The sequence below is a fragment of the Pavona decussata genome, unplaced genomic scaffold (assembly GCF_977016875.1).
Source record: "Pavona decussata unplaced genomic scaffold, jaPavDecu1.1 SCAFFOLD_94, whole genome shotgun sequence".
Lineage (NCBI taxonomy): Eukaryota > Metazoa > Cnidaria > Anthozoa > Scleractinia > Agariciidae > Pavona > Pavona decussata.
Genome location: NW_028145511.1, coordinates 49,781 through 73,130, shown reverse-complemented (window position 1 = coordinate 73,130; position 23,350 = coordinate 49,781). Strand labels below are relative to the sequence as shown.

At 38.2% G+C, this 23,350-nt stretch overlaps 1 protein-coding gene and 1 pseudogene across 3 annotated transcripts; both read left to right on the top strand.

The window, feature by feature from the left end:
* Positions 1-1,871: 1,871 nt before the first annotated feature.
* LOC146473181 (uncharacterized) lies at positions 1,872-22,758 on the top strand. Of its 3 annotated transcripts, none has more exons than XM_085118428.1 (8): positions 1,872-2,024; positions 6,262-6,362; positions 7,042-7,304; positions 9,011-9,272; positions 10,537-10,638; positions 11,455-12,054; positions 15,138-15,326; positions 18,659-22,758. In XM_085118428.1, the coding sequence occupies exons 3-8, from the start codon at positions 7,050-7,052 to the stop codon at positions 19,966-19,968; spliced, it is 2,718 nt and encodes a 905-aa protein (XP_084974554.1). In that variant the 5' UTR covers positions 1,872-2,024; positions 6,262-6,362; positions 7,042-7,049; the 3' UTR covers positions 19,969-22,758. The 3 variants fall into 3 exon arrangements, with proteins under 3 accessions (XP_084974554.1, XP_084974553.1, XP_084974555.1); XM_085118427.1 differs by having other exon boundaries at positions 18,569-22,758; XM_085118429.1 differs by lacking the exon at positions 10,537-10,638 and having other exon boundaries at positions 18,569-22,758.
* Positions 3,200-5,288, top strand: LOC146473182 (zinc finger protein 862-like; annotated as a pseudogene).
* Positions 22,759-23,350: the final 592 nt, after the last annotated feature.

Below are 23,350 nucleotides of genomic sequence, written 5' to 3'. Positions count from 1 at the left end.
AAATTCACTTTTAACAACTCGTAGTTGAATAGTTTTGCGGGCTCCGTTTTGCGCAGCACTCTATCCGTTATCGCGCTAGATTCGTGACTAAATTGCGACCCTGAATAAAACAAAACAAAACCCTAAGTCGGCCTTAAAATTGGGTGCTTCGTTTTCGACCTAGAGTGTTTCGTTTTCGAGTTTTAGGGTGTTTCGTTTTCGAGTGTTAGGGTGTTTCGTTTTCGACCTAGAGTACTTAGGGCGCTTCGCTTTCGACCTTGTGTGCTTCATTTTCGAGTGCTTCGCTTTCAATAAAACCGCTCGCGTTGAGAGATACAGCGGTAAACAGAAACTGACTCGGAGACTTCAGGACCTCAGCCTTCTACTTCGAAGAAAAGGGAGCACAAATTAGGTAAAGAATTCCTGTAACAACAAAAAATCTATACAATTTTTATTCCATTTAACGCATATTTTGGAAATTTCCAGGTTTGAGATCCCCATCTTCAGTTTTTTCTGGGCTTTTTTTCAAAATCTATCTCAGATAGAAGATCTGCATGTTTTGGGGGTTGGCAGGTCTGCGTAGTCGCTTCTTTGGACGCAATTATTTTGTGTTTATTTCAAGAACAACGGTAAGCCACTAGCCAATGCGTAGCAGTCGTTTCCGTTTCCTTCAAGCCAAGCAGGGTAAGCACGCGAGGGCTGATTGGGCAAAAAGGAGCAAAAAGCTAGGAGCTCCTAATTTTTGGCTCCTTTTTGCCCAATGCCCTCGCGCGCTTACCCCGATCGGCTTGAAGGAAACGGAAACGACTGTTACGCAGGCTAGTAAACCACCTGAGCTCACTTCGCGTGATTTTCAGTGCGTATAAGCCTTTAGTCTCGGACTGGTTTGATGATTGTAAACTACACTGATCTGAGAATCATACATGTATTAATCAGTATTTATGACACAGGCATACTCGGAAAAAAATCCGAGTGCTCCTATCAGAAGTCGAACCTAAGACTTTCTGCAGGGCTGTCAACTCTCCCGGATAATCCGGGAGACTCCAGATGTCGAAGCGTATCTCCCGGTCCCCAGAGTTAGGTCTGCAATCTCAAGATTTTGAAGTGTAGCTCCCGTTCTCCTGATGAATTTCTGTGTGTCTTTGATAATTGCCGAAGTTTTGTATTTGGCGTATATTCGACATTTGGAGATGAAACTCTTAAATGTTTATTAACATACTAAGAATATTCTGTTTTTCGTTGTACCCCCCCCCCCCCCCTCCTTGAAGTCGTGAATGTAGCCTTGATGCCACGCCCCTGTAAGGCGCTTTGTCCTTGCTGGCTGGGAATTCATATCTCCATATTTTAAGACGTGCTAGGTTGACAGCCCTGCTTCTGATTACTAGTTCTTGTCTAGTTCGATCGGATGCTTTCATTTTCCTGTTCCTACATCAAAATAACATTTTAAATGGCCCTTTCAATGTTTGCTTTCCAGTTGGAGTTTCAAGCATAAATCACCCTGAAAAACTACTTGGAAACAACCTTCAGCTGTTGAAGACATCAGAATTGAAAAGGTAAGCCTGAACAAAGAGTCATGACTGGCATGTTATTTACAGCGGCGCAGTTTGAGCAAAAATGTCCCCTTCAAATTCATTGCCTGGGTCATTTTGGCGCACTTCAAATTTTGTGGATGCAAGGAATTTGTGATTTCTCCTTGTTCAAAATCTTTTGAAAGCAATGTCCCGTTTAACATTTGGGGAGAATACGGAGGTCTGACATAAACACTGGCCGTCATACTCCAGGTCCCTGGAAACTAGCATAAATAATCGCAATAGGGGGGTTAATTCATTGAAACCCACGTGCTTGTGAGGTGGTGACTGATCGAGCTGAACGAGGTCATGCGCGCCGTGAAAACAAAGAAAGATTTCAGCATTTTTTGGCCAAAAACAGTGTTGAAAACGCAGAAACCGATGAAGCTGAGCCTGGAAAAGATAAGGCGAGTGAACCAAACGCTACTCTTAGTAAAGTTGCGAAGTGAAACTTTCAAGATACCTGGCTACCGAAGGGTAAGCTTTCTTATGTTCTATTCGTGTAATGCCAATCCAATCCTTTCACCAGTGGTTGCATAAACAATAGGACTTCAACACTAGTTCGCCATATTGAAAGTCAAGACCACCGAAATGCTCTTCAAGAGATCGAAATGGCCGAATCTTTTCAAGGGGCTGTTAATTCTGTTTCATCCCAGGAGCAAGTAGTCTCCCTCGCAGCCGTTTTGACGTTTTTTTTTTGTCGTCACGCAAAGCTCCTCCCCTAAAAACGGCTGCGAGGAAGACTAACGAGCAAGCTGTAGTAAGTGGAATGAGAACTGTTTACTGGCTTGCAAAGGAATATATTGCTACTGAGAATTATAACTCTTTGATGAATCTTTTAAAACTGCAAGGCTGCAAAGACATGTACATTGAAAAACTTAATTAAGGTATGAGTATATATTATCGGACACTCTTTACCTCTTCGGCTCTATTGAAGCTCACGATGGAGAAACAGCCGATTTATTCTTCCTCTAAAATAGTAATAGAGTAGTCTTTATATTCCCAGAAGATAATTGCATAGAAAGCGTCACATTTCCCACAAAACTTACTCACAGAGGCTCGATTGGATTGATCAATTATCGGACATGCAAATATATTATCGGACATGTGATAGAACTGTTGTTTGGTGCACAGTTTTGGGAAGGGTAAGGGTCAGTATGACATGTAAGCCTACGTATAATGTCCCGGGACATAACCATGTGTAATGTGCTAAGGCTTACATGAAGTTCTGACCAGGATGAGCGTCAGTAGTGACCCTCCATTCCTTACTGCCTCCATGGCAGCAACCATGTTTTCTTCCGTCCGAGTTTTTATTTTTTTTGGTGGCATTTTGACCCTAAGGATGTGGACGATTATTTTACTTGGATATGTGGAAATCCTGAACAAAATTCCCGCCAGACACATTGCATACGCAAATCCTGTTTCGGTATGGAAGCTGGCCGTCCGATAATAGATTGCGGATGTATACAGGCAAAAACACCTTTAACCAGCGGTTGATCACAGGAAACAGCCCCAACGGACTCATGGGAAAGAAAATGGAGGACAAGGTTGCAATCGGCAAGTTTTCAGGGCAATCTCTGCAGTTTTGCGCCCATTATTGAAATTTTTTTTGTTTGTTTGTCGATGGAAATTTGTTGGAAAAATCAAGCGCCATGATCGCTGAAGGTAAGAGAACTAATTTTATTTTATATTTCCGCGGATTTACGACAGACAACGTGGTACATGAGGCGATTACATGCGATCTAGTCAAAATGTTAGTGTTTCATAAACTTTTTTTATTATTTTCGTGAGAAAACAAAGTTTTTCCGTTTTTGTCCGATAATGTGTGGCGTCCGATAAAGTATATTTATACCTTAATGTAGCGAAAAATGCCTCATACCATTCAGTTCAAACTGCTAAGGACTTCCAGTCAGTCATTGCTGAATGCGTTCAAGATGAAATAACTGAAAAGCTACACAAGTCTCCATTTGTAAGCATTGTGGCAAAGAGAGTACTGACATTGCTTACATTGCTAATTGTTAATTGTTAATTTATGCCACATTGAAGGGGTGCGCGAAATAAGGCCCTAAGTGAATTTTGATGTAAGGTCAAATTCTCCTTTTGTTTCACAAGCGAATACAAGGAAATTTGGAAGGAGATTCTAGCAATTTATCAGAAGTCACTTAGGGCTTTTTTCCAGGCACCCCTTCAATTGATATCTGATGGTATATAATGTCCCAGAGACACATTTTCTTACAAACATTACCATTGAAGAGGAACAGTGTACAGCACCTGTTGTGAATCAGAAAATACAAAATGTTCTTGCTGCCCGTTCCATTCCTGTTGATAAAGTAATGAGTTTTGGACGTGGTGGGGCATCCATCATGACAGGAAGAGTTGGGGGAGTGAGCACACTTCTCAAGAAAGAGAACCCATTTATAATAAATATTCATTGTATGGCTCACCGTTTGGCATTGTGTACTAGCCAAGCTGCCAATAAAGTAGAAAAAATGGAGAAATAGAGACAATTGTTAACAGATCTGACCCCAGTTGTTCAAAGGGCGGACAACTTTATCCAGTGGATAAGTCCCTATCCAGCAGTGCAAATGTACTCCAAACAACACTTCTAGCAAGTTTTCCACACAATCCTATACTTAAATTAGACAAGCTTCTACTCTATAGATAAATTATAGGGCTATAGGGAAATTGTTGCACACATTTATTTGCTGCATAGCGAGCGACCTATTCAGTCGATAAAATAATTTTATTATCTGCTCTTTGAACAACCGGGGCCTGTACTATTACTTCACTAAATTTGCAAAATGTGTTGCCGGGCTAAAGGCTATTCAAGAAATACTAGAGAGCCCAAAGTTGAAGATAAAGGAGATGCATTCAGTTCGGTGGTTTGCTTTCTATAGTGCCCTAGAAACTGTGTACAGGTCATGGGACGCCCTTGTAACCTATTTTGCTAACCACAAGAATGATGCAAAGGCATTAGGTTTTCTTAAGAAATTATCTCAGGTTGAGAATAATTATGGCAACAATGTATTACCTAATGGATATTATTCCCTGGGTAGCACAGCTAAACAGCATATTTGAGAAAGAGGATCTAAATGTTTCAATCACCCAGGCATGCATTCCACCACCCTCAGTGAAATTGCCAAAGTGAAGAAGGGAAGTGGCTACTATACAAAGAAACTTGATGAATCTTTGAAACAGGATGAGTCTGGGAAGTGGCATATGGGTGCTGGTGGCCATGAAATTTCATATTTGCAAATGCAAAAAGCTTAGGCTATCAAAAGCAGAGATGCTTTTATTGACAATCTCACTGAGCAGATAACTGCTAGATTTCCTCAGGAATCACAGGGTCTTGTTGATGCATTTGCAATCTTAAGTCTGAGAGGAGTGTCTTTCATGACAGCTGAAGACGTTTCGAATTATGGAAATAATAAGTTACTGAAACTGTTGAATCACTATGGATCAGACAAGGCAAACGTGGTCAGTGGAAGAGTAATTCCTGCTGTAGTTGATCCTATAAAAACCGAGATGGAATGGTCTTTATTAAAGGATGTTGTTAAGGAGCGGCAGTACCCAACTGACAAGTTGTCCAAGCTGTGGAGTTGTATTTTCAAGTTTCATCCAGACACTTTTCCAAATTTGCTGAAGTTGGTACAGCTGGCCCTTACTCTTCCGCTACAAACAGCTGATGTTGAGAGAGGATTTAGTGCTCAAAACTTAACTAAAACTGCCCACAGAAATTGAATGGAGGAAAACACACTTGACAATCTCATGACAATAATTTAGTGTAGAGGGGCCTGCAGATGACAGTATTGACTTCAACAGGGCTGTCCTCTTATGGAAAAGAGAAAAGGATTTAGGAGAATTTTGAAGAAATGAGCTTTAAACTTGTTACTGCAAGGGCAGCAGCCCATCCACCCTGAACCTTTTGAAGCCATAAAGCAATTTTCTCTTCTATTGAAGCAATAAAACTGTTTAGCTTTGCTTTGATCACTTCGTCCAAATTAAAACCAACATAACTTTAGGCTCTTCTTGTCTGGAAAAGAAATACAAAAATTCTGTCTCATCTCAGGTTTCTGTTCAGTGTTGAGGTACATGTAGTTTAACTCAAGGCTGGGTATATAGTGGAAAATGATGCAGTACTTGTTCCCCGTCTTTAAAACAAAAGCTGTAAACTTTCTTTTAATGTTCAAAGAGTGGGAGAATGCTATAACACATAGAAGAAGAACAGACAACATACAATAATAATAATTATTGTGTGTTATATTACTTTGTATTCCATTTCTAAGATGAAAATTAAAAAAAAAAGGTCTGTTGAAGCAAGGAAAATACATTAATTTTTTGTTAACGAATAAACTTGCTCTTCTCTATAAACAGACTTTAATTAAGCTGTACATTTATTTTGATAATAACAATACTGTACAACAGTGATTCTATACCCAGATTTGTTTTTCATATTAAATAGAAATACAAATTTAGTGTCCCTTAAAAAACTGAAATGTCCCCCTGAAAATTGTTGACAGGGACACATTGTCCCCCTTGATGGAAAGCCTAGATCAGACACTGAGGTTTACAGCAATTTGAATCCTCTGGATCATTAGTCTTTCCATGAAACAATCAGTAGAGAGAAAAAATATCTGATCTGTGTTTTTAATTGTGATGGTAAATGGAGCTTTTGAACGTGGACTTAGAAGTAATTGAATTTCTTTTTTTGCAGTTGGAATTAGAGATACCACAAACAAGTGGAAAGTGGGGAAACAGGAAACACCAGTGAGCAGTCAGAGACTTTTTTGAAGGCATTGAAAGCTGATCATCAAGGTAGCTTTACTACGAAAGCTTTGGATAAATGATTCTAAAAGTGTCCTTCTCTTCAAACTCATTGATAATTCATGAGGGAAAACAAAGGAGGTTTGAAAATGTGATCTTAATAACAATAAATTATTATAACATTTGGCAAACTTTTGCCTTGAATTTATCCAAGAATCATCAATGGTTTCAGAACCTATATCAGACTTAAAGAATGAGTGGTGTTTCGTGCAATTTCCAGACACCTCAAAGTTGGTTAAAAAAAAAAACCTCAGCTGCATGTGCCTTGCAAGAAATGGAATTAACTAAATATTAATTTTATGCATTCTCCTTGATATTCTACAATAAGTCTACAATATGAAAATGACTGATACAACATTTTTATAGAATTTCTAAGTAGATAGTATGAAGTATTATTAAGCTCATTATATTCCATTTTCTATCATACATGTTGTTTGTTTTAAATTATTTCATGTGTCCTCACCTTAACTAGTTTATTTGTAGCTTAATTTATGGGAGCATCTGTATACAGAATGTTTGAAGAAGTAATTTACTTAATCAGTGTTGCTGGTTTTTGTTATTGGTGGTGTTGAACTGAATGAACTAAAACATGACAATAATCATTATTGATTATTGATTTGATGCCTGTAACTCATTCATTATCCTTGTTTTCATTCCTTTTCATTGGCAGTTTTGGTCATGACAGCTAAACAAATTTTTGGCGATCTTCAGCAAATGCAACATGCAGGCAAGATCATCAGCTCAACAAACCTTCCAGAGGAGATGAAGAAAATTGCTTCAGACAAAGGCTTCAAAATTTCCGATAATGAGGAATCTGGGAATTGCATGTTCTATGCATTATCAGAGCAACTGGATCTGGTGAAAGGAATCCAAATCTCTCATGGAGCATTGAGGCAACACATAGTCCAATTCCTTAAGGAGAACCCTACGCTGGTAAGTTACTATTGGCAATGTCAACTTACAAATGAGTTTGCTTTTGTTTAAGGTTACCATATACCTTGAGAGGTGTCTCGTGTCCAAGCAATGTAGCCCGTCCGGTTTAAACTGTAGATACCTAAACCCCTATATCAAATTGAAGCTTATAGAGTGGGCTATTAAACTTATATATCAAGAATTTTGAAATAAATTGAATTGTTGAATTTTTAGCGCTGTTTTCTTGAATCAATTTTTTCACTTGAATGGGACACTTAAAAGAGCTAAAACTCAAAGGGAATTTGTTCGTTTGCCTTCAAATTTGGTAAGTAGCTAGTTTAACATATAAACAACAAAACCGTGTCTGCGAATTTTTTTTTTTTTCGAAATATTTTTCCTCAAGAGCGAATTTTGCACGATAACTCCACATTTTTTTAAATCCTATTTCGAAAATGTCCTGTAAATGTGGCTAAATGTAATTTAGGCCAAGTTAAAATCAAGGCAAGTGCGGGTCAGCGGTGCCCACATGGCCGGGGAATGTGGGGGCGGCCACTCCATTTTGTAGGGGCCCCTGGGTTCCTACAGCTCACCACTGCAATTGAATATGGCAAAACACAGACCCTTTTTTTTAGCGCTTTGGGTCCAGAAACTGAGGAGGAAATGAAATTAGCGTAAAACAAAATTCACTTTGACTTGTAGCTTTCAAAAGGTGATTCGGACACTTGCATTTAGAGGTCGTGAAAAATTTGACAATTCATCTTATTTCAAAATTCTTGGTATTAAGTTCGATAGCCAGCTCTATATGCTTTAATTTGATATGGGGGTTTAGGTATCTACAGTTTAAACTGGACACGCTACATCGCTTGGATGCAAGACACCTCTAAAGGTATATGGTATTACCTTAATATGGTTATACAAAGCAATAAATGGGAGAACTTGGAGTCTTCTTTTTTGCTTATGCCAATAATAAAGCAGCTGACTGAGAAAAAAACCCTCTATAATGAATTCATCACAATAAACATGTATACATGTAACATCACATTCAAATCCTAGCATATGCAGAATGAGTGTCACATGAATGTAGTTTAATGGCCTTCGCTGCCACATTTAGTTTCCTGTAATGCAGTGGTGTGACTCCATTAATATTATGTATCAGAAGGTCATTGCGCTTCATTCCTGTTTGGAGAATTTGGATTTTCTTTTTTCTTTTTTAATTAGTTTGCCTGTGTCACTTGCTCAAAAATACCTTGATCAAGATTATTGCCACATTCATACAGATTTCATTTCTGAAGAAGGGGCGATCAGTTCTAAATTGGTTGTTATCTCTTGGACAGTCAGTACAACTCAAGGGCTGATATCACAAATAGGGTGCTTAAAAACAAGTCTGAAATTGCATTGTATCCAATTTTGCAGTTATTTTATTAAATTATAGAACAGTTTGTTCCTGTTTCGCTATTGGTTTGTTGTGGATAATGATAATCATTGTCCTGACCAAGTGCTAACAAAGCATTTAACTTACTGAATTATTTTGTGGCTATGGTACCATCCAATGCTAAACTTCTTAGAGCAACAGTTGATGTATAGAGAAACAATCATTACTTTCCTGAACAAAAGGAGAAAGTCCCTGGTCAATTCAGTGAAAAGCTTTGCCCTCCAGTTGATAGTTGCCAGGATGAAGTAGCCCAACATACTTTAATATTTTCTATTGTTATTTTCTTCTCTTGCAGCAAGATGGGACAGAACTGTTTAACTTTGTAGATGGACACCAGTCTTGGCCTGATTACCTGAGAAACATGGAAATGGATGGTACATGGGGTGACCACATCATTCTCCATGCTGCAGCAAACTGCTTTCAAACATGCATCCACGTGATCAGCAGTCTGCCACATGACTTAACTATCCGTCCAGAATGTGATGTTGGCAGCAGCAGCCAGCTTGTACTTGGACACCTGCACGAGCATCACTATGTCAGCCTTCGACCCAAACCAGGTAGAGGAAGATACATGTATCAAACAATGCCAGCTAATCAGATTTGTCTCCTGTCACTTCAATTGACATTTACACACCTGTTAAATTAAGGATGGGCTGATACCAAAATCCATGACATACGTGTGCCATAATAGTGGGCTACTATTTCTGTTAACAACTGTCCTTGATCAATTGAGAATCTGCCGATTAATTTCTGACGAGAAAACCCAAAAGAACATCACAGGGTGAGTGCTTCAGAAGGAATTCTTAACGCCCAGAAACAGATGAAGTGCGGCCTCGCGCTTGTATTGTCTTGAGTGTTTGGAACCACTGATGTCATTGAAGGCAAAAAGTTTTAGATATACGTAATTATCAGTTGAATAGTTTGATTAAAAAGTGTTTTTACATTATTTTAGTTTCCACCCTGCAAGTAGATGAGTGTCTCCTGTCTCTCTAAATAAGGACAAAATCTTAAAAACAGTATTGTTTGAACACACATGAGAGTAGAGTAGGATGTTTCAAAAGAAGGCAAACCTGTGAGGAGTTGTAGCTTGCTCTTTACCTCTAGCAACGTTCTAGGCAGTTAATTGAAATTGTGAGCTTGTCACAACTCTAGCTATAATTTCCATCACTTTGACAGCACACAATCAACAGACTATAATTTACATGCAGAAAAAATCAAACAGCGATCGTGAGAAAATCACATTTTTCTGAACTCACTGTGCATTAAAGTTATCTATCATGTACCACACTAGGGATTTCTATTCAATTCATGCTGCACATGACAGTGTCGTTGGAACTCAAAGGAACTGATAAGAACTTGAAACCCTTAATTGTTTCAGCTTGACAATTTTCCTGGCTTGTGTTTGCATTCCATAAACTTGATCTATTGAAATGAAACTTGTCACTGCAACCAAAAAAAAAGCAACCCTCCGGATATCCAATTTTTACGAACATTATAGCTTTCAGTTAAAATCAGCCTCTTAGTTCAGCAGATATTTTTAGCAGCCCTCGCTTCTGTAAAGCTGACCAGTCATGCAAAAAACGCTGGTTTCCATGACTACAAAAGAATCATGAAACTTGCTCCACTGTAAAATCAGTCTTGTGGTTAAATGAACTTTACAAGACCTCTGCCCTCTGTCTCGTAAGACCTGCTTATTATAAGATGGCTGCAATTACACTGAGCGTTTTGAAAAGCATGTAAATCAGAATAGATGTGTAAGTTTCCCTTTGTAATTGTGGACTGATAGGAGTACATGTACATAATGAATTTTTGTTTCCTCAGATCAAATTGGAGATGACCAGGAATTAGTGAAAAGGGGTGAAACAGGAGACACCAGTGAGCAAGTGGACACTTTTTTGAAAATGTCGACAGCTGAGCATCATGGTAGGTTTACAGAAATTTTTCAAACATTTTTTCAAACATTTTGCAAAAACTGTTCGGAATACGGAAAATCGGTCTATTAAAATAGTATTTTGATACACATTCACAGTCAAACCTGTAATTATTTGTGTGTTGTCTTCCAGAAACACTGAAACATTACCAAGGAACTCCGCGGATTAAAAGTTGATGTGAGATCCGCCCGCTCATTGGGCTAATAAAACCACAAATCAAACAAAGATTTCTTTGCCGTTAATGCTTGATTTTCACTGTTAAAACCGTCGAGCATCCCTTAGAAGTTCCGCTTTCGATTCACCATTTCCAAGAGGTGTGTTTCTTTTCTGAAAAGGCAAAATTCGCTAATTTCGACCTGCGCCAGAGTGAAATTCCGCTACATTACGATCACTCATTCACTGTGCATGCTTGAAAGTTGACAACCCACTAACCAAGTGAAAACCCCACCCATCGCTATGACTTGTTCATTACACATGTGTGCATTCACCAGTTAAAAACGTTCCTTTTTACAAGAATTATAATAATTTTGGTAAAAGGCAGCTTTTTTTTTGTTTTCCTAAATTTTTTTGTAAAAAGCTTTTTTACAAATATTTTTGTAAAAGTGCAGAGCACTTTCTTGCAATAACATACTGGTAAAACTTCTCCTTTTTCACCAATTGAAAATATATTTGTAGAAGTGGCTGCTTTTAACAGCCAGTATTGCCAGTTACCTTTAATTGAAAGCCCAAGCCATTTACAAGTCTAAAACTTTAGTTTGTTTTTCTTCAATATTGATCTTTGCTGTTCTCTTTCTTTTTTCTTTTCTAGGAACCAAAATTAAAGAAAATAGAGAAGACAGCTCTGATGATTGCAATGGCAAGCCACCGCAACTCTGTTTTAAGTTTCCCAAGATGAGCGATCTTCCTAACACTTCCATAGCTTGGAGCAAAGTTCAACTCCCGATAGAAATTCTTTTAGTGACTGTGGATGACTGTGAGTTTTTAAGCTGTTATTTCTATCTCGACGAGCCTTTCAAGACTTACCACAAAGACATTGGTCCAGTCTACTTTGGAGCGATTGGTAGTGGTGACCATGAGAAGCTTAAGATTGCATTGATAAAATGCTCAAAACGTTCTGTAGTTCCAGGTGGTGCTTTACCTGATGTAACAAATGCTAGCAGGGTCTTGTTGCCCAAGGCTGTGATTTCTGTGGGCACCTGCGATGGTTTAAATTCTGAAAATATCAAAATCGGAGACATACTGGTGTCTTCTAAGTTGACAACCCCTGACTTTAGAACCCCCGTGAGCAGAAATTTCGGCAAGCTCATCAGACATGCATCTGAAGGATGGAAAGCTCCTTTGGAAAACCCAGCTGAATGGCAAGTGCGAGTACATTGTGATGCCGATGTGCTTAGCGAGGAAGGCGAAGGTAAGTCAGTTTAGTTATCATTAGTGCTAGTCGATCAGAATGCTACTCTGAGCCTCGCATTAAGGTTGCTATTATTTGCGCCAGTCCACTTCTGGCATTTAGGTGAGCTACAGAAAGGTTCAGATTAAAAGGACCCGGGTTTGGATGTCAACAGAGCCAGAAATCAATAGTAACATACTTAAACTTGAAATGCTTTCTGTTTGGTTCTCTGGATTTGCAATTTCAGTCGAATGTTCTTTTATTCAAGCAAGTTCAGTAATTTATTTCCCGTTCATCTCGTTTTCCTTAGTTTATAAGCTTTGTAGTTTTCTTTTTTTAACTTGTACTCGTGTTAGCCCTGTGAATTAGTCCATCTCTGCTGTGTGTTTATGCGGGTTAGTTGATCCGACGTAAGCTCTCTCGATGAGCACTTAGTTGCCCTTAGAGCAAATGTTGTGTTCAAATATTGTTTAACTAAAAAAAATTAAGGTGACTAAATACTACGGTTCACGGTCACCAGATCCTTTCAATAATATGATCACTGGTACTCATTGTGAAGGAACAAATAACAAATGCAATGTCAAAACCATCATAAATGACAGTGGGTGTTTGTTATTTTACCATGCTCTTGCTTGAAGTGGCTCAAAACAAGTGGCCGTGTGGCCATCAGAGGATTGGGCTCTAATTCTTTGGAAACGTTTTACCCAATAGTCACCCCGTACAACCCCAACTCAAAAACCTACCATTTAAAACTTTGGATCCAAATAAACTTTCTTACAAGTTAAAACAAAAATCTGTAAGAGATGTTTTTGCATATCAACGAAAATGTCACAAATGGGAATTTTTGAAAAATATCTTTAAATCTGTCTTACAGATTTTGTAAAGCAATCATGTGAAGATCGATGTTGATGTATATTTAAAAATATCAAAAATTGAGCATAGTTAGTCAGCTAGATTTGGAGAAATTTATGATTGAAAAACGTTTCGGTATGACCTCCATTTTCAGCATGGGCACTTCTGCATTCACTTGTGTGGGCACAAATTACAAACTGCTTGCTTGTTTTCCTGATCACTCGTGCAATTGCTTACTTGACACCCGCACATTAAGAAATTTATTTTTACTCAAAGCTGTAGTAAGCCACCTTAAGTTAACTTTCATCAAGTATCTTTTCTGAGCTATCAACCCGACTGAGAGCTTGTCATATTGTGAACTGTGGATGAAAGATTAAATTTAAGCCTGAATTTTTTCCAGGATTTCTTTTCGCAACTGTTTAAGTTGCGTAAATAACTGTGAGGACAATAATAATAATAATAATAATAATAATAATAATAATAATAATAATAATAATAATAATAAAACTTTATTAAGCACAGAATTAAAAAGTTAACACTTATTTACATTGAAGCTGTGCAGATATTCTACAATGAACTGGATAACATCAGAAACTACTATGTTGTAATATTAGAAACTACTAGGTTATACATACAGTTATAATGAATCAACTAAAATATATAAATTCATAATGAGAAAAGGTTTCAAATACAGTTTACATTAATATCTTGACTCCATTGAATAATTGGTGGTGAAGGCACGAATGTTATTAATTAAATTTTGAGGTCTTGATTGCTGGGCTAAGACTATTAAAAAGTTTGGCAGCTAAGTAGGAGAATAGGATCTTTCTTCTTTTTACATTTTTATCCACAGCTCAAATAAAATTATTAATTACTATATTCATATTCATTAATTCATCCTTCTCGGGTATGACATACAAATATATGACGAGCTCCCAGTTTTCTTGATACAGTAATAGCCCTCGTATAAGAATCTGGGTTTTAAGAACCTGTTAGGCTAAAATTTTCATTTTAAGCCCCCTCCACATAAGAACCTATTTAGGCTAAAATTTTAAGTTAGGGTCTTATCAGTGGGGTTGCTGTGAAAGTGTATAGGTAGAAACTGCTGAATTAAGATCGCCAACTATTTAAAAGTAACTTGACATAACTTTTTTTTCTTTCAAGCTTAAGTACCATGTTGTATGTCTATTGTGTTTGCCATTATACTGTATTATGAGATGATATTTATAATATATATTATAGTATATTCAGATCAAATTGATATGGAAATATAAGAACCTATTTTAAGAACCTTGGTAGCCTAAATTTGCTTCAAGAACCATTTATATAAGAACCTATTTAGGCTAAATTGAAAAATTCAGGTTCTTATACGTGGGCTATTACTGTAGCTCAGTTGGTGGTTCAAGTTCAGGCACCTGTAGGTTATACAATCTTCCCTTTTAGAAGGTTTCTTGTACAGGCCAGCAAATGACCGCCAAATTGGACCGCAAATAATCACAGGATCAGAAATAATCCTCAGATCTTCAGGGGTATTTTACAGAATGCCAAATACTGAAGGTGGCATTTTACACCAGCTACAGCAGCTTAGTATTGAGGTTTTTAGGGTTGATATGATTTAGGTTTAAGCACTTCTTCGTGCTATTTAGGTTGAAGTACTGATGATACAGACAGTGAGCTTTCAGTTATTGTTATGGCAGAAGCTTGACATTATACGACCTCTATGGATTTGGCGTTTGGTGCTTGGCATTCAGTTTTTGGCAAAATACCTAGGCTGCCATCCTCAGATTGGACAGAAACTGGTCCCTGAACTAGACTTAGTCACCTCAACAGAGTTGGCCTCCCTCCTTTCCTTAGCCTGTGCTGCAAGCGTTTCCATTTGTGCATTTGTCTCTGTTTTACCGGCCGGAATTAGGATGAGCTAAAGTGAAAAACAAGAAGGATGGGAAAAGCATCTCTCCTCGGACCCTCTCCCCCCTTTTTTTGTTTTCTCTAACCTCATTTCGCATGCATCCAGAATACAAAAATCGGCCTTTTTTGCTGAAAACTCCACGGAAACACTTCCTTTGCAGGCTATCCTTTCTTGATCTCTCCGCACCCTCTCCTGTGTTCCACTTTTTGAATTGAGTAAAGGTGTAAAGTAATAAGCCAGCCAGATCTATCCTCCAAAGTTTTTGTAAGGACAGGAGCAATGTAAGGACAGGAGCAATGTTAAGTTGGAGCAATGACGTGAACCTGTTTCCTCTTTATGACAGATATTTTTGCAGCAGCCCATGATGGTAAGATGGAGTGGCTGTTAGTGGAAGGTGTGGCCATTGACAGAGGTCTCAGTCAGCCTGTAAGCGATGACTGGAAGTCTTTTGCAAGTACCATGGCAGCTTCCCTTGTGGCAAATATTTTATGTGATCCCTATGTTTTTCAAGGATGGCCTCGCCCTTATCAAGGTCAGTTATATTGTTGGAAAAGGTGTGATCCTCTCTCATTATTCTTTTGTTTGTTGAAAGTAATGCATAGGGTCAAATTTTATCATTAGATGAAAACCCATTGCAGTTTCAGATAAAAGTTTTAAAAGTAGTTTCAGGGAGAAAGCGTGAAAAACATTTAGGCTTGATGGTCGTTCCATAAATTCAATCTTATGATCTTGAATGGGAATTTTATGATCTCACAAAGTGACCAGCTCCCAGTTGGCTTGTCAGCTCAAATGGTAGAGCACTGCATTGGTAATGCTGAGGTCAAGGGGTTCAAATCCATTTCAAACCTTCTTTTTGCACCTGCAAGTTGTTCTGATAACTTTAAGGGTCTTTTATCTACTTTAGCTTAGTTACAGATTATCTTGGGTTTCTGCTGAATCAGATGAAACTACAGTGCAGTTCAAATGTGTTAGTAGTGTCTGCATCACAATGGCCTATTAGGAGTAGAGTAATCGTGAAATTTTCTTACGATTGATACATTGCTTTTGGTTGTTTTAACTGTTAATATTATTATCGAAAATCTAAGTTTTAAGTTTCAGTCAATCTACAGCACGCATGTCCAGTATTTTTCAAATTTAAAGGGAGTTTTGAAATTTGCATGTCAGTTTTGAACATTGCCAGCGAGATTTCAGAATTTGTGTAGAAATTTCCCTTTTTTATTGACAGTATAAAGCTGTGAATTTTTCTTCACTGACATTAATTACAGCATTAAGTATTTCAAAAATCACAATAATTATTAATTGTTTCCGAAGTATTTTTGATTTGTTTTTAAACTTACTGCATCTTTTTTGGAAAGATTCCAGAAAAATCTTCAAGATTCCATTCAAATGCCAGATATTAATATTACATTAAGAGGAATTTGACAGTTCATTTCATTCTCGGAAATTTCAGTCATGCATTGCGTAGACTGATTGTAAATAAAACACATCAAATAGATGTTGATTTATTTACAGTCTGACCACTCGAACCGAGCCACTTGGTAGGAAGCCAACCAATCACAATGTTTTCAGACAACAAAGGATCTGAAAGTTGTTGGTAAATAGACCAATAACACTGCAGTGTCTCGACAAAACATTCGCTAATAAATTTTACCCGACTTGAACATGCGGACCTCGCTGTAAACTGTGCAGTTTTTTGATTGAGCAGTTTCGATCCCAAATTTTTCCCACTGTCAATTGGTTCGATGTTGCAACCTGACAACGCGGTTCTCGACTAACTGGTTTTCTAAAATCGTAAAAGCATGCATGTGATGAAGTGTTCGAAGCAAGCTCCACACAACTGTAACATTCCAAATTCAATAATTTCTGATAATTGCTTGGGCTTTGTCTCTCATTTGACTGTTACTCAAAACATTTGAACACAACGTGAATCATCAAACTACTCTCACTGAAAATGTATCTTTGCAATAGTTTACATATGCATGACTTTGAACTGAACCGAACCATTCCTACATGTAAATTTTGATGTTTGAGCTCTTGATTGTGGAATTGTTGATATTACAACCTGTGAAAACGTTTGGCACAAGGTGGCGACTAGTTTTTCTTTCTGTGGCGATCAATTGCCGACTCAGCCCTACACAGTGCAAATCCAGCACATGCTCTTGCAGAAGTTGGGAATGTCAGTGACCGTCACCAAAAATTCCTCCATCTCTGTTTACTCTAAGTTGAATGTCTGTCAAATAAGACCACCAAAAACCTAAGAAGTATAGTCAAACTCGAAAAAGTCTGTAAAGAAAAACGTTCAAGTGAAGAGGAGACTCGCACTGACCAATCAGAAAATGAGACAGTTTCCTGAGGGGTCTCCAAGTTCACGGTTATTTCAAACTTTGTTGCAGATGTATTGTTTAACTACCTGAATCTTATTGGTCCGTTTGCCAACATCATTCTTTGTTTTCGGAAAGCAAAGTGATTGGTTAAAGGGGAAGAATCACGAAAATTTGCTGTCATTTCAAAACCCAAAAATGTTTGACTGTCAGCAGAAACAACGAAATAATTGTCAAGTTTGTTGAACATTATCACCCCAGTGCAATAAAACTGTCGATTTGTGCCTTTGGCCAGAGACAGAGTAGGCCGGTTTGGATTGAAACTTGAAAAATATTAGGCTAATGTTTTTCAATTTCTCACATGTTTGTTTCCAAAATGCGCTAGAACAGATCACAAGCTGTTTCTTTCAAGAATTGAGTTGATTTCGTTCCTCTCGTCATTCTAGAATTATTTGGCAGGTGATTGAAGGTCTTATTTCATCATTTTTAACAAAAGATATCAAAAACCCAATGATACTTCCCCTTTCACTTTGTTTCAAGCGGCCTGGTTCGAGCATATAGTCGAACTGTAATGAGGGCTGCGCTAAAAAGATAAAATTTCCTGGGTGCCGCCATTTTAGATTTCATGACGTCATACGGTTGCTGCTTTTATCTGTAAGCAGATGGCGGCGCCCGGGAAATTTAAAATGAAAAATGGGTGATAATCCAATTCTGTTTTGTCCGACATGAAACAAAAATATTATTTCCATGTTTTCCAATGAAATTTGAAATTAGATTGTATTTTCAGCAAGTTAATGTTAATTTATTTCAAAAGTGAAGGTTTCTTTTCACTGGTAATGTTAGCCTGCGTAACTGGCGGTATTGTAAGCGCGCGCGAAATAAAGTTTTGGCGGCAGAGCCGCTAGAAGCAAGCGGCGAAGCCACAAGGAGAATGGGGTGGGGGACTCACACACACCTACAATACCGCCAGCTACGCAGGCTATGGTAATGTAGACCCTTTTCACACAAAAATGCCCCCCCCCCCCCCCCTTCAAAAAGAAAAAGAACCCACACCCTTTGCAGCATATACCTATGTGGGGGATGAACTGTCAATCCCCGTCCCAAGCGACTCAAGGCAGGCTGTAAATTCTATTCCATAACAATTTACTACACCACAGAAAATCAATTACCAATATTTTTAAAAAAAGAACAAGTGTTTGTACAATGATTTGAACGAATTTTTCTTTAAAATGAAAAATACGCTCAAATTAATGTTTCTGTTTATTATTGTGATATATAAATTTGGAGGGATCAGTTTTTTGCGGTGGTTTGGGTTAACTTTGAAAACAATCCTTTTTTGTCCAAAATTCCTTTTGTTTTTTCCACAACCTCTGTGCCTTTAGTTTGCTCACGCATGTTCCAGTTATGAAGACTCTAGAGGGGATTGTTTACAAATTATGCCTTTAACTTTCAGATGATTTTGATCTTGCTGAGGTTATTGACCAACTACGCGGATTGTACGACACCCGTGAAGGATGTCTTGCACTCTTCCCTTGGTGCGAAGGTGAATTTAATTTTCGCCTTAGTGACATCTTCACCAGGCTCAGAATGGTCGGCAGGGAGAAGACGAGAGGATCTTTGACCGACAAAATGGTCGACATGTCCAACATCTTTCAACCGCACGAAGGATGCGAGAATCCGAAAAAGGTTTTAATTGAGGGAGATCCTGGTATGGGCAAGACTACCTACTGCAACAAGCTTGCCTACGACTGGGCCTCAATGGCACCTGAAGCGGGAGATTGTTTTCCGAATTTTAAAATGGTGCTATTGCTTAGATGTCGCGACATGTCTTCCGATTCAAACCTCCATAAGGACATCTGCGAGCAGATTCTCCCTTCTGATGTTGATGAAGAAGACAAAGAAGATTTCTTTAAATGGATCAAACATCATCAATCGGCCGTACTTGTAGTTCTGGATGGATTGGACGAGCTGCCGAACGAGAGATGGTCAGAGGCAGAGGAGCTCATTCAGGGTAGGAGTGCAATTTTTTCTCAATGTCATCTTGTGGTTACAGCTCGGCACGAGGCTGGGATAAAGGCGAGAAAATCCTGTGACACTCTCCTGGAGATCGTGGGATTCACTAAATCTGATGCCTGTAACTTCATCTGGAAATATTTCAAAGCCAAGGGAAAGGAGGGAGAGAAAATGGCACAAACGCACTCAAATCGACTGGAGGAAGATAAAAGCCTAGAAGAACTGATTGCCAATCCCCTGAACACTGCTCTCCTCTGTCTTCTTTGCGAATACTCGGATGGCATCCTTCCGGAAAAGAAAACTACACTGTACACGGATATAGTGGAGTATGTCCTCACAAGATACACCGAAAAGAAGAACTTGACACTGGAAACCGGCCAAAATCCTACAAAGGTGTACGAACAACAGCTAAAACACCTTGGCTCGATAGCTTTGGAGGGTCTTTTCCAACAGATGATGTACTTTGAGAAACATCAACTTGGGAGTCATGAAAGTGACTTACCTGCTTTCGGGTTTCTGTCAGTTCAGCATGGAAGGAACAGACGAAGACCATGTCTCTATTACGCCTTCATGCGCAAATCCTTTCAGGAACATTTTGCTGCATTCTATCTCTGTTGCCAGCTTCGGAGTGGAGAAATGAGTCCTGAAGATTTAGCTGCTGATGCGAGATATTTCTCTTGGCATGCTGACCTGAAACAAGTGTTGCTGTTCACATGCGGCATACTGGCAGAAGCGTCCGAAGAAAAAGCAATGGCTCCCGGGGGGGGGGGGGGGGGATACTTGGGTTCAGTTTTGCTGGGTATGTGCCGCTGGCCTCTCAGAGCCCCTGCCCCATTATAGTCTTTTTTTGTGGCCAGTTATAGACCCCATCTTAGTCACTTTTTGGGAACATGTAATTTTCGCGATCCCAACTAAGTCACTTTCTATTTTTTTTTTTCTTACCCCAAAAATCCGAAAATGTGCGACCCCATTCTAGTAACTCTACTGAAAATGCAACCCCATTCTAGTCAATCCAGTCGTGAAAATGCGACCCCATCCAGCGGCACATCCCCATTAGCCTCTTATAAGGGAGTAACCCCCCCCCCCCCCCCCCCCCGGGCAATGGCTCTTATCCAGAGTTTGGCGGCTCACATTGACGAAGATAAAGCAAAGTTTTTTGTTGCAGTGGAGTGCATTAAGGAATGCAAAAAAGAAGGTAGTAATTTTCATTTAGATTAGCACGTACATTTGGCAAGTCTCTGAGACTTCAAAGGGTAGATGCCGATGGTAGAAATTTAGGTTATGTTGAGTGTGATATAATAATTATATCACACTCAACATAACCTAAATTTCTACCGTCCCTTACCGTACCTTAGCAATTATTGCTAAGATAGTCACTGAGAACACGACTGTGACAGACTTGAATTTGTCTCGCAATAAACTCGACAGTAAATGCGCTGATAAGATTTGTGAAATTTTGTGTAATAATAGTACCCTGACAGTCTTGTATTTCTCTGACAATAAACTCGACAGTGAAGGCGCTGATAGGATTTGTGAAGGGTTGTTGCATAATAATACTCTGACACACTTGGATTTGTCTCTTAATAAACTCGACAGTAAATGCGCTGATAAGATTTGTGAAATCAGCTGTGAAATGTTGCGTTGTAATAATACTCTGACATTCCTGAAATTGTTTGTCAATAAACTCGACAGTGAAGGTGCTGATAAGATTTGTGAAGGGTTGTGTCAAAATATTACTCTGACAGACTTGGATTTGTCTGACAATGCTCGGCAGTGAATGCGCTGATAAGATTTGTAAAATGTTGTGTTATAATAATACTCTGGCAATCTTGAATTTGTATGACAATAACATAAGTGATCCTGTTCGTAAGAAACTCAAAGCAGCACATGGTGATCATATCAGTATTTAATGTCGTCAAAGTTTAAGCGCTTTTAACTTTCATCTTCATTTTTGAAACACAGTAGCCTTAATTTAAAACTCCAATATCAAAAGCATGTAAGTGCTCCGTAAAAACTAAATTCTTACATTAAGTTCCAGCTGATGAACCGTTTAGATAAGATACTTTTTGTACAAATTTAATATTCCTCGAATGTCGTCTTTTAATGCAGATTATTCGTGTCATAATTTTAGAGTCAAATCATCTCACAGTTAGTCCGTTTGATGTACAGAGAATTTATTATTACAAACAAATTTACACTTCAAACAATCACATTTTATTACATCTCAAAAACTCACCAACACAGAAAGATGTGAAGAACGCTTATCACCGATTCACGGTTAGTAATTCTTGTAGTTCAACCAAACATCAGCTTGAAATCAGACCTCAATTTAAAACTCGCTGGCTTTTCAATCCTTTTCTGCTCCGTTTCTCAATTGCACAATTCTTTCACTTGTGTTATTTTCAACATTGCTGCTTTACATGTTGATTTCTCAATTCTTTACCTGCGTACAGTTCTTCAAAAAAAAAAAAAAAAGTCCACAAGGGCATATTACAGTGTAAACCCCAAGTAGTCATTTTTTGCCCACACAAGTTTCCATCACTGTTACTTGGAAAGGACTGACGAGAGAGGAACAGAATTTGGATCCTTGCCAGTGAGAAGCTTTTGATAACCAGACACCGATTAAGGTTTCATGCATTCAGCCATTCTTTTGTGAAGATTTGAAAAAGATAAAATAATTTTTGAAATGTATTGAAAGTGACTGAAACTGACAGGATCAAAAAGACGGCCTCGTTTGGTAATAAGTAAGGTGCCCTTAGTTAGTAGGCTCGTGTTTTAATATAAAGATGATCTTAGTCTCGTGAAAAGAAATGCCTAGTTTATCTTAATGTCAGATTACGGAGCACAAGCTTATTATTACTTGGAGGATTTGAACTAAGTCCTAAAACACAGAGCGAGTTCATATGTAAAAGCAACTGAGCTATTTGGTCATTAAATTTGCATCCTTTCACTTGGGTTTATCCTTAGGTCATTTTGTTTTGGTGAGGCTTATTGTCAGTTTTGCTGACTCACATCTCGTTTGAGACTGAGAAAATCAATACAAACGTGTTCCAAAGATGGAGTTTTAATATTTTGTGAAAAACACTTGATATATAAATGCTACCACCCTTTGAATTCATTTGAGTTAGGAGTGCTCGCCTGGTAGGTTTTCTTGGTCGTTTTTCTTTTTCCTTATTCACTTTAGGTCTGGTAATTATTCAGCTTTTGCTAAGTAGAGGATTAAAGGTACGAAAAACCTTCATAGAAGGTGTGCTCGTTTCTTCCATATACTGTTTGCTTTGTGTTTTTGAAGTCTATTTTTTATTTAGAGGTAAGCTTATATAAAGATGTAACATGTACAGAGTATACTATTGTATTCAGGTGTGACACGGATCTAAACCGTGGAACAAAGAAAATTAAGTGTTGTCAAGAAAATCAAAATGAGTTTATTACTTTTAGAACATAAGTTGTATCTCATTTTTGAGGGCATTTACTATTTTTTGCTGTTTTAATAGGTGTCACTTCTGAACATTATAAAGCAAATCTAGCCCTAATACTGTTTGTAAATATTGTAAAAGCCATTGAAATGCTTATATACGAATGTAAATTAGATCAATAAGTATAGAATTAAATATGAGATTGAATTGTGGAGTTTGTGTTGTTTTTTATTAATTGTCAGGTGATGGGTGGGGACATTTGTTACAATGGTCGATAATTTTACTCCAAAATGTTTCATTCCTTTCCTTTCCTGGAGTAGAAATTTGCATCGTGCGATCTGTTCAACCTTTTGAGTCTGTGGATGAAATCGTCAAAGTGCGACCTGTTCAACCTTTGGACTCTGCGGATGAAATCGTCAAAGTGCGATCTGTTCAAGGATGATGACTCCTTTGGCTACAGTGAATACATTCTACACGTCTCAGAGTGGTTTGAGAAGCTCTGATTTCTTACAGTGCCCATCTAATTCAAAGGTATTTTGCTTGAAAGAAGATCTTAGCAACAGCTATTGAAATAAAAATATAAAACTGAGGGTTACCTTGAAGAAAAAGCCATACATACTTGCAAAGTTAAGAAAAATCTTGGCCATCATTTGTTTTATGATCAAGAACACAATAAAGTGATGAGAGCACTTCAACAGCGATATAAAAGGGGAAACCTTGAGTGTGTATTACAGCGGTATTACAGCCCTATAGCGTGATAAAAAAACATGGTCACTCTCTTTTTTCACTTTTATTTTGATTAACTA

Bases quoted from the DNA above. Each gene is read 5' to 3' on its own strand.
- LOC146473181 (XM_085118427.1), top strand. From the start codon at position 7,050: ATGACAGCTAAACAAATTTTTGGCGATCTTCAGCAAATGCAACATGCA. The intron at 12,055-15,137 runs GTAAGTCAGTTT...TCTTTATGACAG, and splicing joins GCTTAGCGAGGAAGGCGAAG to ATATTTTTGCAGCAGCCCAT. The intron at 15,327-18,568 runs GTCAGTTATATT...TTTAACTTTCAG, and splicing joins ATGGCCTCGCCCTTATCAAG to ATGATTTTGATCTTGCTGAG.